The sequence below is a fragment of the Gouania willdenowi genome, chromosome 8, assembly GCF_900634775.1.
Source record: "Gouania willdenowi chromosome 8, fGouWil2.1, whole genome shotgun sequence".
In the NCBI taxonomy this organism is placed as follows: Eukaryota; Metazoa; Chordata; class Actinopteri; order Blenniiformes; family Gobiesocidae; genus Gouania; species Gouania willdenowi.
Genome location: NC_041051.1, coordinates 24,526,069 through 24,543,392, shown reverse-complemented (window position 1 = coordinate 24,543,392; position 17,324 = coordinate 24,526,069). Strand labels below are relative to the sequence as shown.

Below are 17,324 nucleotides of genomic sequence, written 5' to 3'. Positions count from 1 at the left end.
TGTTGGGTTTTTTCTTACGAAATTTATATTTTGATAGCGCTTTGAGATGACTTTTGTTGTATTTTGCGCTACATAAATAAAGTTGAATTGAATGTATTCTATCCATGTGTAGCAACAAATATGCGTCTTTCTGCTGTTTAGATTTACAAAGATAGACAATGTTCATGCATTTCTCTTGATGAATGAAGAGGCAGGTTTAATGATTATAGACAGTGCAGAATGTTATTGCGCTCTTTAAAGTATACAAACGCTGGTTTTTATTGTCAGCTGTAATGCAACAGTTGATGAGTCAGATAGACTAAAGAGGCCTCAGATCAGGAAACATGTTTTATTATTCAGGGTGAGGGATGAAAGATCCCAAAATGTAGGTCTGATTATCACTTCTTGGTTTAGGAAAGTCCATGAAAAGAATTGCTGGGAGTTCTGATTTTAATTCAAAATATAGAAGTAAAAATATCAGAATTTCTCAGACAAGTTTCAATTATCTTTATGCAACAACGTGTTTTAATAAATGTTATTTGGCGCTCTGAACTAAAGTCCAGTGAGGTGATTTCAGTGTTTACACATGAGCATTTTTCCCAGCTGTCGCTCCAAAGGTCTGAATATGACAAACACACAGAGGGTAGTCCAATAATGTGGACCAAGCATTATTGTTTGACTAAGATTCAAAAACCATTAACCCTTTTTTAGATCAGTGTCTCAGCCATCACTTGCTTTGCTGGTGTTTTGTTTTCTATTTTTCTACACTAGGAATGTAAGCAGAAATGAATGTTAATAATTCAATAGCCAATTATTAATCAAACTTTCAGATATTTTAATATAAAGTTTAAAAACATTATGTCCCTGCAACATGTATCAAACTGAAGGAATGCATGCCAAATAATTAGCATAGCTGTTCCTGCAAACATCATTGCTGATCCAAATAAATAATCGTTTTCTTACAGCTTTGTTAAAAAAGCCAAAATGGTATAAATCGCACTAATCAAATGAACTTTGCCCTTCTTTTCAGGATTAGTCCAAAAACAGTCAGCATCTTCTATCGTTTCATCCTCATTCTCCAACTGTTAATAAAAACAAACTAAAGGCGTTCCCATGGCTTTCATCCCATCAGGGTCGAGCACAAAGAAGGACCCCCCACCTTCCTCCCACCGTACCTCCATCCATGCCGAGCCTGTTTGTCCAAGCTGTTCCTACATGCACACATAGGCATTCCCACAAGAGCCTGATATTACCAGCAGGTCATTAAGCCACTAATCTGCCAAAGACGTCTTAACTGGTTCTGTTTCTCACATACTTTTTCAGCTTTTCCCAGCATATCCAAACCATCCTACCTGCTCTGTTTTATGTAAATGTAAAGCTAAGTGCCCGCATACAAAACCATCCTGATCTGCTAAAGTATTAATTGATTACATGGAAGGTTTTGGAATTAGGGATGTATGGAGACTGAGCAAGGAACAGGAACAGGAACTGGAACAGATAGCAGAAAAAATGATTGAAGACAAAAATTAAGAAACTTACGGAGGAATACGCAGCAGATCCGACTGAACTACTCTGGAATACACTCCAAAACACAAAACTTAGTCTGGATAACATCTTATCTAAAAAATAACTAATTGTATTTTGTAGCAAAAAACGATACAAAAACTTTGACTATATCAATAAATCATGCAAATACTAAGCAAAGCAGCTTAAACACAACAACAACAACAAAATTATCAGCTCTCTCTAATAACTCAGGTTAAACATTAAACTTAAATATAAAGCTAAAGCAATGCTAACAGGTGTCCGTCCTTACTGCCCAAATTGTAGCCCACTGTTAGCTTGAACAGAGGCCCATTCATGCACTTAAAAGCCTCTGCACCAATAGACTGAGGGCCATGATTCCTCGGCGTGAACGGCTGAAAGGGGTTTTCTTTCCATCGCCTCCCGCAGAAAATCTGGTTGACATTCACTTCATCAGTTGGTGAAGTCCTTGCATGCCAACTGTGTAGCAACCACGCTAATTTATTCTGATGAAAACATTTAAACTGGGCACCGACAGAGGACTGAGAAGACACCAGAACAGTGAAAAGTGGGCTCGTCGCTCTACGGCTTCTTAAACCTTGGTTTGCACCAAAAGGTTTTCATGTGTAACTAGTAACTTTCACTTTGAGTACTATTTATTTGAGCTACTTTTTACTTGTACTTGAGTATTTTATATACGACTTAGAGTACAATTTCAATTAAGTAACAGTACTTCTACTTGAGTAGGATATATCAGTACTCTTTACACCCGTGTTTCTCAAATGGGGGTATGTGTAACCCTAGGGCCTACAGGGGGTACTTGAGAGAGCAAAGGGGGGAAGTTAACAAATGAAAGCATTAAAAATATGGAGTTTTATAATGTATAGTTTAAGTTAAAAAGGATTATCATACTAAATACACAGTGGTGTGAAAAGGCGTTTTCCCCCTTCCTGATTTCTTACTTTTTTGCATGTTTTCCACACTTGTATGTTTCAAATCATCAAACAAATGTAAACCTTAGTCGAAGATAAAACAAGTAAACACAAAATGAAGGGTTTTTTTTAAACGAGGAAGAAAAAAATCCAAAGCTACTTGGCCCTATATGAAAAAGTGTTTGCCCCCAGCTCCTGTTAAAACGTAACTGTGGTTGATCACACCTGAGCTTTTTTTTTCCTGTAGCCCCACCCACCCATTACTGCACACCTGTTCTCAATCTAGAAATCACTTAAAGAGGACCTACTTGACAAAGTGAAGTAGACCAACACACAAAACAACAACAAAGACCTGCTAAATGAGAGAAAAACACAAAAGATCACGACAAAAGACACAAAAATAACATACAAAACAACATAAGAAACGACACCAGAAACACACAGAAAGAATCATTTAAATAGATAATACCAACAACGCACAAAAACAAGAACAAAAATACACCAAATAAGAGAAAAATATACTGAAAAATAAAAAGAACACACAAACAACAACAAAATACACAAATTGACACCAAAAACACACAAAACGAAGATAGAAATGATCTTGATTAGAACATAAACTGAAAATACAAGGGTCAGTCTTGGTCTCACATCAGGAAGGAGATGACCTTTAATAAAATAAACTTTAGAAATAAATCAATTCAGGAGGCACTAAATACTGTTTCATTCACTTATTTACTAAATGAGTTTCTTTCAAATGTGTTTTATCACTCGTTCATTCCATCATTATGCTCTATCGTTGTTTTTTCAAAGCAAAATGTTGTAGTCGGACAAAGGGGGTACTTGGATTCAGAAATAAGAGTAAGGGGTACTTGAGCCAAAAAGGTTTGAGAACCACTGCTTTACACCTCTGCACATTTGTCTTTAACCCAAAAACAGCAAAGAGACTTCCTGGCTGTGAACGGGATCCAAACAGCTGAATAGTTCTTCCAGTTGGTCAGAGGTAGAGAGTGTCTGCAGCATACCAGCTCCTCCTGGGACACGATCACATTTCCCTCAACATAACAACTGACACGAGATCCAGACTCAACACTTGCTCATAGATACACAAAATAGAGTGCTGTAGATACGATACGGGGCAGTAACCAATTAAACTTTTCAAACATTGGCCCACAGCTGTCACTGGGTGGTGCGTCAGGGAACAAGTAGGGGGGAGCCAGTCTGCAAGTGGGAATACGAAGTCCAATTTAGGTCTCGTTTCAAAGACAAGATCACAGCTTGATGAGAGGCGCTGACTTGAGACATTGCTTGATGCCGTGACTGTCAGTTGCCAAATCTGGCGACAGATTAGCACAAAAGAAAAAGGGAACAGGGGAGACAAAAAAAAAAGAGTTTGGAAAATTCCTTTTTACTGCCAATAATTTTTGGGACGACACTGAGCTGTGCATCAAAACAGTCTGTGGATAAGACTCACATTTCACAGAGAAAAGTAAGTAATCCACCTACAGACAGACACGTGAGCCAGCAAGTTAATCCATGCATGTTCTCATACGTAACATAACATATTGCAGGGTGTACATTATATACAGCCACATTAACACCCTGGTGTCAAATATATGACCTGTGGGTTAAAAAGCGGTCTGTGGGCTCCAGGTAATGACTTCAATTCACAAAAAGCGTCACAATAATACAGTGAAACACTAATAATCGTTGCCATAGTATCCGTCCATTTTTTTTTTTGTAATTTTAAAGCGACAAGTTTGTGTGAGGGGGTGAGACATGGCATTAAAGTTAGAATTTGCAATTTTTGTGTCATACTGAGTGAAATATTCCCTTCATCCTCAGAGTAGTCATACATTATACGTATTTCCAGAAAAAAGAATAAAAAGTGTCGGACCTCTGTAGCTGCTGCCATTCTGTAAAAACTCTGACCAATCCCTGCCATTCAGACTGATTGGCAAGAACCAATCAGATGCCATCATGTCTCATGCTGACCACGCCTCCCCTCTGTCGCTTCCTTCTCCTGTGCGCACACTCATCACCTGACACTGTTCATATATATGTAAAGATTCTGGAAAGAAATATTCACACTTAATATGACACAAAAAGAAATTGTGATACATTGTGAATCTTTTTTTTATTATTATTTTAATTGAGATGTAGTCATAGTTACAATGAGAACACTGAGCGTAAATCTCCTCTTTTCCAGACATTGTCAGTTGGATCTGGATCAGTGATCCTGATCATAGTACCAGGATCATTCACACTTTATATCCCCATTAATAATCATACAGCAGCTTACAATGTATGGACACCCACATTTTTTCAATGAATCACAATGAAATGGGACAAAATGTAATAGAGTAACCGACCCGACATAACCGAGTCAAACTTCATAGTCAGTTATAAACTGAGATGTTAATTTTTTAAATTTCACCGATGAATCTGATTCAGAATCAGTATATTGATCCAGATCTCCTCCAAAGTTTAATGGAATCTTCTATGGTGTAAGGTCTTTGTCTGGGTAATATTTCGTCAAAATTTGTGAAGTACTTTTGGCGTCATCTTGCTAACTGACAAACAAACAAATTAAAAAAAAACATATACAGTATATATATAAAATTTGATTACCTCCTTGGTGAAGGTAATACAATAATTCTGTTTATTACACATACTGTTTAGGGATAGTTATTATATTTCTTGGTTTGACTGAAGTCTCGATTCAATACAAGCGTTGATTGTTGAAAAATCTAAAAAAAAAAAAAAAAAAAGAAAAAATCTATCTTTGAATATTTAAGAATAAATTCATAATTTTCAATAATAAATTACCAATTCATCAATTTTCATCCCCCTTACTGTACTGTGTATGGGATGAGTTAATCCCTCTAGTTTCTCTAGAAAACCTACTTTAATACTAGGGATGTCCCGATACAACTGTTTCACTTCCGATATGATACCGATATTGCAGCCTTGTGTGTCGGCCAATACCGATATTGATACGATACAATATCAGCACAAATTATACATACTTTTATTACTTATTTTGGAGTGTGGAATGTTAGAAAAGGCTTGATCAAACAGAGAACAATAGTCAGCAACAGTGGGTTACTTTGTTGGAGTGCTGGAGCGGAAATTTTATCAGAGAGCTTATATCGGGAATTTTAAATGCAGTCCGATAAAATACGATATTAATTTTCTGGCTGATATCGGACCAATATCCGATATGAATATTGGATCGGGACACCTCTATTTAATACAGACAATCACAGATTCTCTTTGACCTGTGCGTTAGCAACAAGGCTCTGGTCGACAAAACTACAATTTATAACAGATCACATCCTTTGCATGAAGTTGCATTACACAGAGTGATTTCAGGATGAAACTCATGATGATGAAGATGAAACACCAAATGTGATTGTGTAAAACTTCTGTCTGTGTAAATATTGTCACTAATTCACATGAATGTAAGAGCAGAACCTGAAGTTATCATACTCCTCTATCAGAATTCCTTGGAAAACAAGCCCAACCTCCTCCTGAGCTTGGAATGATGAATTCAAACACACATTCTCCAAACCTGACAAATCCCTTTTTTCCCAGGCCAATTTATGTGCAGATCTGCACAGAAGACCTCACAGCGACAAGTCTTTAATCAGAGAATTCTGAGTAATCCTGTGACACTTCATGACACGAAACCTCTGAAGTCCATTCTTTCCCATATACAGACAATAAAACTGTGTGCCTTTTCCTTCGACAATTAGTAAGGCTGGTTCTAAGGCCACCACACTGATTTATAATGACAAACCAACTTTAAAATTCAACCTTAGTGCATTGGACTCTTAAATAAAGTGCTAGCAGTGGCCTAGCTTATAACGTTTTCAGATGGCAAGATATGATTTCACAAGTCAAACAGCAGTAACGCAAGAGTGTGTTTTGTATCAAGAGTTTAAGAAATAAATGTACTGAAGCATGGAGAGCCCATGAGTCCCTAATAAATCATTAGTGCACAAACAAAAAGGAGTCCAGATACTGCTGTGAGGTAAAAGTTCATCTTAGTGGTGATTCATATAAAGACAGCCATCATACTTCTTTGGTGCGTGTGCAGATATTTTTTCAACAAAGGTGCAACTGCCATATGTAGGAGACATAGACTCTACTCATCACTGTCAGTACTGTTCTCCATGTTGTCATTTACAGAAGCGTTCAAGGCCTTGGAGAGTTTGGTTCCTCACATTAAATAAAGAAAGTGTCTATTCGTACGGTTGCCGTACGGACAACCCATGGTGCTATTGGTACGTTTAGCAAAGTACACGTACGTAGCGTCTTAGGGGTTAGGGGTTAGGATTAGGGTTAGGTTATAACCCTATATCGCAACAATTTTTAGGGTAAGGGTTAGGTTTAGGGTTAGGGTTAGGTTATAACCCTATATCTCAACAATTCTTAGGGTTAGGGTTAGGGTTAGGGTTAGGTTATAACCCTATATCACAACAATGTTTAGGGTTAGGTTTAGTCTTAGTCATGTGACCTAAACTGGCCAATGACTGACCTATTACGTGACCTAAACTGCCCAATGAGGAGCGCTGCATACGGATAGAATGTCGGTATATTGATACGACAACTGTACGAATAGCCACTGCCTTAAATAAAACTCATTAAACATGTGAACCAGTGATTGGGAGAAAGGCAGAGTCTATAATGCAGCAGTATGTGACTGTGTAGTTGTTTATTTGGGACTATTCTTTCTTCGTCCAGCGTACCAGCATCAGCATAAACCTGGTGTTTACAGCATGTACGATTGTAGCAGGTGTTTTGTAGCTGCACAGCAGGGATTTATTTGTGGTGGAGGTGTGACAGTTCCCAAGCAGTGAGTGGATGAAGAGGCAATAACAAAGTGTTGGCAGCGGTTCAGGCAGCGGTTCAGGAGAGGGAGTGGGATGGGCTGGGAATGGAGAGGATCCCGAACCATGACTCAGCTTATCTTTAGCACACAAAAGCCTCCAGTACACCTACGCACACTCAGTTTCAGCCAGTGTTCATTCTGACAGCAAATTTTAGCTTTTGTCATAGTCTTTTGACTAAAATGCAACTTCATTTTAGTCAAAATTTAGTCATCAGGACTATTTCAGTTATGGTCTAGTTTTAGTCGACTAAAATATACAGCACAACAGGTAGTAGAGCTGGGCAATATATCGAGATTCAAGATATATCAAGTTTTTTATTTTGGCAATATAGAAAATGCCAATAACGCCTATATCGAGATATGTCTTTTTTTTTTTTTTTACTTGGTTTTACTTATACAATCACTCAGTACAAATCACATCATACAAGTATTTATTATTTTTATAGATTGATGAGTACAGTCAAACAGTGTCCTTCTTGACAATTTTTCCATATTTCTGAAATTCTGGGACATATCTTTTATAGCTTATTTTGTTACCCAGACCTTCCCCTAAAAAAGTGGCACATATTGTGCAGGTGTTTGTTAGTAAATATGCCTGTGTGGCATTTGGCATCAGCAAATTTAACCCAGAACTGTCTTTCTGGTAAGACTTCATTGAGTTAAAAATATCAAGATTAATATTGTATAACGTCATTTTGAGAAAAAATATCAAAATATGATTTTGGTCCATATTTTTTTTAAGATTCAATTTTCATTTATCGTCCTTATATTGAATGGTATTCATTTTGCAAACACACACACAGACAGATTTGATGTGATCAATACGTAAGATAAGATGATCACGAGTTCTGATTGGATTTCATCGAGTCTATTAGTTGACGCAAATATCAATATATTTTGATCTTGTTTTCGTTGACTTGGTTTTTTTTAATCAGTCATATTCTCGTTATTGTATTTTTAACAAATCAGGCTGACAAAAACTATGACCAAAATAAACACTGGTTTCAGCTGTGTGACGCTACTGCCAACAATTTACAGTACATACCCACTATGGAGTCACTTAATATCATTTCAACACATTTTCAGGGTTAGGCTAATAAGGTTAAAGAGACAAGCTACAAGCTACAGAGATCAGATTTTTTCTTACATTCTCACATGCAGTCATGGGCCAATGAAAACAGTAAAGAAAGTATTTTTTAGTATTTCAAGAGACTGTCACCCACGAACCAATCATTAGTCAGTATATCTGACTAATGACTTGAACAGTCTATGTTCGTAGCTCAAAGCTGATTAAATTACAGGGAGCTGAGGCATAATAAAAGTTGTTTACTGAAGGCCTGAACATGTTCGAGCCTGAAACACGACAAACTTTTTAACAAATTTGTGGGTCTGGCATGTCCACCAGATATGATGTATAGCAGATTGTTTTGTGTATTCTGAGAGAGTGGGTGGAACTGTATTACTTTACAAAATGTCAGTTTCCAATGTGATGTAGTTCCTGAGATATTGGAAGCTGAAAATGGAAGAAAAATCTATCTATCTATATACAGTATTTATCTATAATGCAAGAAAGGTCTGCGTGTGTGTGTTTGTGGAGTGAATTTCTCCCACACACACACACACACACAAAACACGCCCTCACCGCACATAAGGTATTTATAATAAAAACTATACTGAATGAGTAAAATAAAACAAAAAACTAAACAATATTTACACAAAACGACAACAGAAATGCACAAAAATATACAAAAAGGATCCAAAAACACACAAAATGACTCTAAAAAACATACATTACAAAAAAAAATACACCAAACAACAACAAAAATATGAAAATGACTCAAAATACACAAAAATGATTATTTATACAAAAAATACACAAAATGACAACAGAAATGCATGAAACTGCAATAAAAAAGATACAAAAATGACTCCAGAATCACACTACAATGGCAACAAAAAACAATAATTATACAAAAAATACTCAAAATGACAACAGAAATGCACAAACTTTTTTTGCCCATAATTGACAACTCTACTTAAGCTCCTCCCACTATATGAATACATACTTCCGACTGGTACTAGTTAGTAAAAATGAAATCGAATGACACAATGACTAATTGACTAAAACGCCTGATTTCTCTCATAAAAACCAGTTTAAAACTGGAAACGCAATGTAATAAGAAGACTGAATAACCTTCCAACATTCATGTTGAGGCTGGAAAGGTAAATGTGGGCTGATCATAAAGTACTAGTGTTGGTGTCACTCCAACCGCAGGGGGCGGGGCTTAAGAAGGAGGTCAGAAGGACTTTTTTCTGATTTATTCTGCATCAAAGACATGAGGTAACTTCTAATCTCCTGTCAAACGGTCAAAATTGAAAACAAAATGTTGGATATTGTCAAGATGAGGGATTGATTACATATCATTAATAGTGACATTAATTGATTATGAAAAATACTTGCGCACGTGATGGAAACGTAATACAAAACGGATAAAATGAACGTAATCAAAGGGACTCAAGTTGCAGCGCTGATAAAACTAAGTAGTATTGGACTGGAATAAAGGTGAAATTTGTGAAAGTGGCTCTTTTTTCTTACCCAGTCTCCTAACGGGGTCTGCCGGCTTGCTGGCCGCTCTCCCTCGGCCCTCCTTCGGACTGCTTCCCGCCTGCTTTCCGCTGCCCAACATGACCACTGGAGCCCGGCCGATCACAACCAGCACTTTCCCCCAGTCTGAGGGTGCAGGTGAACTGGGATGCCCCCCTCCCAAAAAAACCACCCACCCATCCTGTGAGTTTCAAGAACCAAGTCCCTCCCAGCAGCCATGACTCCAAACTTAGACCTCCTGTGTGTGTGTGTGTGTGTGTGTGTGTGTGTGTGTGTGTGTGTGTGTGTGTGTGTGTGTGTGTGTGTGTGTGTGTGTGTGTGTGTGTGTGTGTGTGCTGTTCAACCCCTAAACCCGCAAAAAGTCAAATATTAACTTGTGGAACTCACCATATTTGGCACTAAATAAAATAGTGGGCTAATTGAAGTGTATGTATACTTTTCAAAGGTCTTCCTGATTGTAATTTTCATTACATTTGTAATTTACTTAATACTTTATACAGAAATACTACATGTTAAGGTGTTTTTGTGCATATAAGGGCAGCAGATACTGTACATGTGGAACTTCTTAGAATACATTTAAACTGAGCCTGGACACAGTGAGGAGACTTATGCAGAATGTTGACAACTGTTGGTCTGTGTGGTCAGCAAACACACAGCACTTCACTTAGTGCAGCAGGTCCCTCCTGCTCTCTGCTGTGCATGTGGAGTAGTGCACTTCACTCGATTTGTTTGCACTTGGGAGAGTCAGGAATTAAGTTCCTTAGGTTAATCCAGACACAGGTTTCTGAAAACACTGCACAAAAACACTCCCAAACCACACAAAAGGACAACAAAGTGATACCAAAACACACAGGAGATCCTAAAAGCACAATAAAACATACAAAACAACAACAAAAGTACACAAATAACAGACAAGTAACTCTGAAGATACACAATATATCTCCAATAACACACAAAATGACAACACAACACACAACTAAAAAAAAAAAAAATACAAAAAGGACAAGAAAAGGGGAAAAAATACACTAAAGAACTAAAAATACACAAGACAACAAGAAATGTACATAAAAGATTGAGGAAAAATACAGAAAATGACTCCAATAACCCATAAAATACACACGTAACGAAAATATACACAAAAAGGACAACAAAAGGCAAAACATTATAACAAAAACACACTGAAGAACTAAAAAATACACAAGCCAACAAGAAATGTACATTTAAAAAATAGGAGACAAATACACAGAATGATTCCAAAATTACACAGAATGACAACAAAATCCCAAAAGGGATCTTAAAAACACAACAAAGAACTAAAAAAAAAAATACATGAACAACTAAAGTCCTCACAATAACCAAAAAATATACAAAACGACTCTAAAAATACACAAAAAGAGAACAAAATACACAAAATTTAAAAAAACACACACAAAGGACAACAATAGGCAAAAAAATATTGCAATAACACACTAAAGAACAAATAATATACAAAACAACGAGAAATGTACATAAAAAAGTAACTCCAAAATTACACAGAATGACAACAAAATCCCAAAAGGGATCTTAAAAACACAACAAAAAACTAAAAAAAAAAATACATGAACAACTAAAGTCCTCACAATAACCAAAAAATATACAAAACGACTCTAAAAATACACAAAAAGACAACAAAATACACATAATTTAAAAAAACACACACAAAGAACAACAATAGGCAAAAAAATATTGCAATAACACACTAAAGAACAAATAATATACAAAACAACGAGAAATGTACATAAAAAAAGTAACTCCAAAATTACACAGAATGACAACAAAATCCCAAAACCGATCCTAAAAACACACCACAGGACTAAAAAAAAAAAAGAGAATAATACATGAACAATAAAAGTCCTCACAATAACCAAAAAATATACAAAACGACTCTAAAAATACACCAAAAGACAACAAAATACACCTAATAAAAAAACACACACATACAGAAAGGACAACAAAGGCAAATTTTTTTGCAAAAACACGATAAAGAACAAATAATACACAAAACAATGAGAAATGTACATAGAAATAGCTCCAAAAATACACAAAATGACAACAAAATCCCAAAACGGATTCTAAAAACATACCACAGGACTAAAAGTAGACACAAACAACAACAAAGTACTCACAATAACAGGAGAAAAAAAAAAAAAACCACACACACGAAATGACTCGGAAAATACACGTTAACAACACAAACCATTTGTTCTTCCCTGTATTAAAGTTCACATTGCTCATTATTCTAAATAGTGACACAATTGTTGATAATGTGACGCTGGGTAAATGTAGGAAAAAGAAACCTTTACATAATGGACACATCATAAACACGAGCCACAACAGGAGCGAATGTATTTCCTAGTAGACTTAAAATAACATCATGAAAACAACTTCCCGTTGAGTTTAATTGGGGAAGCAGCGCCCCCTTTTGGTCAAAAGAAAGAACTGCTAGTTTTTCAACAACAATCACTTCTGTCATGCCAGATTCATCATCATCCACAGCCCTCGTGTGTTTTCTACCCAGCATCCTGCACATGGAGGCCAAACACGGTCTGAAACCTAATCAGGCCTTAGTAATGGAGTTAGAACCAACAGAGGAGCCTGGAGCCCAGAGGAAGGATCTCATCTATCATATAAAACACAGAAAATGTGAGATTATCTGACCTAGAACCCAATCTAAGAGCTGCGTGTATCAATACACCAACAGCAATGGGTGCATCTTTACTTGCTCACATTGGGTTTCTCATATATTCATGTATGGCTTATCCTTCTGTTGTGTCCCCTCTCTGACGACCATGTTAGATTGAGAGATTAACTCATGTTTACTAATCCTCACTAGCTGTGATCTATGCAGGAGCAGTTGTGTGGTTTCATCGAGAAGATGAACACATCCCTGAATGATTATTACCCAATTCTTCCACGGCCATTAGTTTCCGCAATAACTGAACACATCAGCCTCTTCTTCATATATACTATAACTCCCCAGTTCAGATTGTGTTGAAACTCTGTATTTATTACATAGTCACACTAGTCCCTGTGTTGTATGAAGGCTTTAGACACATCACTCTGTAAAGGCAACACTATGAGGAAGCATACTATTCCATGAAAAGGCCTCACTTTAAATGATCCACTTCTTTCAATGCAAACACATTGTTATAAACAATGAAGAAACCAACTATGAATACACAGCTCCAAAAAAACAATGTTGTAATTACTATTCATTCAGTTTATCTGTGCAAATGAACAATATACAGTAAAAAAGTACGAGGTAAAAAAGAAAGAAAGAAAAATACTATATTGATCTTTATTTCAAAATCTAAATCTAACTTATGTTTACATGTCGATGACAGTCCGCTGAGAGAAGTTACAGACCGTGTGCACACATGCACTTCAGCAGTAAACCTAAAACTAGCATTTACGACCCAACAGTTAACTATATTTAAAAAAAAAAAAAAAAAAAAAAAAAAAAAACCTCGGTGCTTTATGAGATCAGGCGCAGTCTATTTCCTGGATTTGTGTTAGTTAACCGAAGGTCCCGGAAGAAAAATGATAAAAACCAGGCTTATGTTTTCACATTATGGTGTATACAGATCCAGTGCGGTAATAAATGGACCCATGCGGGGTTACGAAGTAGGATATTTACGAAAAACCTAAAATGGGGAACCAGCTCAGTATCCATTACAGTTCAGGGATTAGACCAAGCCCGTATGAACACGTTGGCCTAGTTAGCAGGTTAGCTATTAATTCGGTCGTAGTTGTCCGTCTTCAGTATGTTTACTGCAGTTTAATCGACTGACAAATAGTGTACATTATTCTTGAGATAAGATAATATTACGTATTTAAAGTTTATTAATGTTTGTCGATGCAGAAGCACCAGTGTGAAGACGAGCGTCAGCCAACCCCAGTGACATTATTCGCCGTTTTATACAAGACTGAAAGATAGCTTCGTATCCGTTGTAGTCCTCAGACATTAGCTTTATTAAAGGGTTTGTGACTTAACATTTATTGAATGATGCGGTGTTACAGTTTGGAGGCGACACCTCGTATTAGCGGTCACGGGCTAACGTCAGCTAGCTGGCTAGCTTAGCTTAGCTTCCAGCCGTTGAGACCAAACGAGTGAAAACACATATAACACTCCGTTGTCAGAGCGTGGGCCGCGCAGGCGAGGTTTAAACCAGGTCTAGACCGCTCCGTTCGCTGGCAACGAGAATATTGAGCAAGTTTGAGGTCGCCTGACCCACCCTCTCAACAAGCGAAAGACTCATGATGCGATCGCTGCGGCGGCTTCACAATAAATGTCGTTTGTTTACGCTGTTTCTGAACCACACCGAGTCCCTGCTCCCATGTTGTATCACTCCGCTCGACACACAAGAACGAGTCTGCCACTAATAACGCTCAATTTTATCCCCAAACAACGTACTTTATTAGAAATATGCATTTAAAATATTTTATTTCAAAGGAAGGTTGCATTTGTTAATGTTCTAAAGTAAAAACAGACAACGGACTAGATTACGGTGGGAGGTTTTCTACATTTATATTCAAATTAAGGAGGTTTCCACTAAATCTTTGATTACGATTTTAGTCTGGATACCTATTCTAAGCAATTTATCCTGTAACATCGGATTAAATTTAAGACTCAATCGTTATTTTTTGTGTAAAATCTTACTCTGTATTGTTGTAAAGGGGTTTCTAAACCATTACTAACATCCTACTGCCCCTCGTTTTTTAATGGTAGCGCCCGTAACAAATGCCCGGGACTGCTTACTTAGTGTGGATTACGCCTATTTGATTGAAAGCTAAACTGTCCAATCAAAAAAAACGTTAAGCTTAGCAACAGCAACATTACTCTCTTGTCCAATCCACAAGAGGGGAGGCGGGTTTTACCTTGGTGAAGATCGCGCTTTTTGATTGGTTCGACGATTCATCAATTACTGCCGACTTGTGGTCTATGTAGTTTAGTCTGACGGCCTACGCTCGTCTGCTGCTACTCCTAAAACCACATCTCCCACAATCCTCCTCGAGCACTAAGAAGCAGCATGCGCATGGAGGGAGGCGGAGCTGCTATATAAAGCCCAACTCCTTCTCTCTCAGCAGCACACTGGACATTGTTGTGACGGCGAAACACGCACTCCGAGAGAGCGACGTACCTCACAGCACCGAAACAGTTAATGGTAGTTAGCGACAGTTGCTCTGACAAGTCCTGAGAGTAGTAACAAGTGTTTACTATTAGGAAGTCAACTTTTATTTTAAGTGGCTTTGTTTTTAAACTTTATATCCGTTTTCGAACGTATTTTGGGGACTGGGTAGCACTTCGTTTTAAGGACTTTAACGCCTTTTTTGAAAAGACTTAATAACTCTTGTGTCCAGAGCATGACGATCGTTTAAACATGTGCTAGAGTGAAGTCGTGTGAGGATTTTTAAAAAAAAAAAAAAGATGACAGAGCCAGTGGAGCGACAGAGCCATCACCTGAAAACTTCAGGCAGCCCATCAGGTGGGAGCGGCGGGGACGCTGTGGAGCATCACCCGGCCAGGAACCATGCAGGACCGGACGGAGGCGGCAGGGGGCGCCAGAGAGAGCCCAAGCAGTGGCAGCGGCAGGCAGGGAGCTGCCCGGACATCAACACACACAAGTTCTGGCAGATGAAAAGAGGGCAGAAGGAGGTGTGCCCGTCATCTGCTGCAGGGAACCAGCGGAGAGGAGGCGACAGAGTCTCGCCGGGCAACAACGGTGAAGACAAGCCACTGCATGACACCCTGAACCCCGTGAAGGACCAGAGTCTGCATGTGGACTCCGACACGGGTCTGGATACGCGTCTGGGCAAGAAAAGGCACCGTCGCAGGACCTCCAAGAAGAAGCGCCACTGGAAGCCCTACAACAAACTTTCGTGGGAGGAGAAGAAAGCCCTGGAGGAGAGAGAGACAGCCAGGGCTTCACGGGTCAGAGAGGAGATGTTCGCCAAGGGCCTCCCCGTGGCCCCTTACAACACCACCCAGTTCCTGATGGACGAACACGACCGAGAGGAGCCCGACCTCAATACTCAGACCCCCCGGCGCGTTCTCGGAGTCGGTGGTCGGCTGGAGGACACCGGCAGCGAGGAGGAGCTCTGTGAGAACGAGGAGGAGGACGACGACGGGGGCAGCGGAGGAGGCAGCGACGGCATCGGGCGGCCCGGGAACGCAGGCGGAGAGTTTCTCCAGAGAGACTTTTCTGAGACGTACGAGATGTACCACGTCGAGAGCCTACAGAACATGACCAAACAGGAGCTGGTGCAGGAATACCTGGAGCTGGAGAAGTGCATGTCCCGGCTGGAGGAGGAGAACAACCGCCTGAGACGCGCCGTGGAGCCCGGGGGTGTGACCGTGGAGAGCTCCCTGCTCCGCCTCCAGGAGATGGAGCGAGAACTGGAAAAGCTGAGAGCCCAGAACACGGAGCTGCTCCTGCAGAGCTCCAAGGAGCAGTCCGTCTGAAGGACTGGGTCAGGACACCAGGGCAAAAGTGGGGATTAAAAGGTAAATGTTAATGGACTAGTGCTTTTCAGTTTTCTATAATCACTCTGTCTGTTGGACACTATTTCCTGCAATGTTTGTGTTTCGTATTTGGACTTTAACAAACAGCCTGTTCATTTTTCTTTTTTTAAATATCCAGGAAAAAAAAGTAATATTTTAAAACTGATTATTTTTATGACGATAAAGTCTTTGACAACAGCAGAAAAATAAGAAGTTATTTTTGTGTTCAACTTGCACTCTTCCACATCATTTTCATTTAAAGTAAAAAAAAAAATAAAAATAAAATCCTCCTGTGTTCCATACATGACATCTGACGTGCTTCACCGTTTTGCAGATTGACTCCTGAGTGTCACTTTTAACCGCTGTGATGATGATGATGATGATGATGATGACATCCGTTTAAATAAAACTAAAAGTCTAATCAAAAGCTGTCACGTGTAAAGCCTTCCTTATCACAGTCCCTCGTGGTCACTAATGTAATGTACATTAGACAGACGTGTCTGTGTCAATAATTAATAAATGACTCTGGTTGGGTTTGTGGACATGAACGTTCAGTGAAAAGGAAGAAGTCAGAGAAGCCATGGCTGAAGGGAGGGGGAGGGGGAGGGGATGTTAAATCATGCTTTCATTTTGTTCTATATAAAAGTCAGGATACAAAAATTAAAAGATTTTTTTACTTTACTTTCTTGTAATAAAAGCTTGGATTTAATTAGTCAATTTTAATCCAGTGAAATATTTCTGATTGTTTGGATGACATTAATATTTACCTAGTCCTTCATTACTGAGACATCTGAAAGAAGATAAATCATAGATTTAGGCAGAGGTGAAAGTAACTAATTACAAGTA

At 38.5% G+C, this 17,324-nt stretch overlaps 2 protein-coding genes and 1 long non-coding RNA gene across 4 annotated transcripts in view; 2 read left to right on the top strand and 1 right to left on the bottom strand.

Moving 5' to 3' along the window:
- Nucleotides 1-10,742, bottom strand: part of plcd3a (phospholipase C, delta 3a) — a 34,431-nt gene extending 23,689 nt beyond the window's left edge. The window contains exon 1 of one of the 2 annotated variants that reach the window (XM_028454381.1): nucleotides 9,929-10,742. In XM_028454381.1, coding sequence (XP_028310182.1) covers nucleotides 9,929-10,019 — 91 coding nt within the window. In that variant the 5' untranslated portion in view covers nucleotides 10,020-10,742. The remainder of the gene's footprint in view (nucleotides 1-9,928) is intronic. The other variant, XM_028454382.1, reaches the window with a different exon arrangement.
- Nucleotides 3,543-10,943, top strand: LOC114467882 (uncharacterized). The gene is made up of 2 exons (XR_003674588.1): nucleotides 3,543-3,924; nucleotides 9,933-10,943. It is a non-coding gene; the product is annotated as an uncharacterized LOC114467882 (long non-coding RNA).
- A 4,104-nt stretch (nucleotides 10,944-15,047) lies between these two features.
- Nucleotides 15,048-16,900, top strand: hexim1 (HEXIM P-TEFb complex subunit 1). Its single transcript, XM_028456273.1, has one exon. It carries the CDS (start codon nucleotides 15,405-15,407, stop codon nucleotides 16,437-16,439), a length of 1,035 nt encoding a protein of 344 aa, XP_028312074.1. The 5' UTR covers nucleotides 15,048-15,404; the 3' UTR covers nucleotides 16,440-16,900.
- Nucleotides 16,901-17,324: the final 424 nt, after the last annotated feature.

Bases quoted from the DNA above. Each gene is read 5' to 3' on its own strand.
- hexim1 (XM_028456273.1), top strand. From the start codon at position 15,405: ATGACAGAGCCAGTGGAGCGACAGAGCCATCACCTGAAAACTTCAGGC.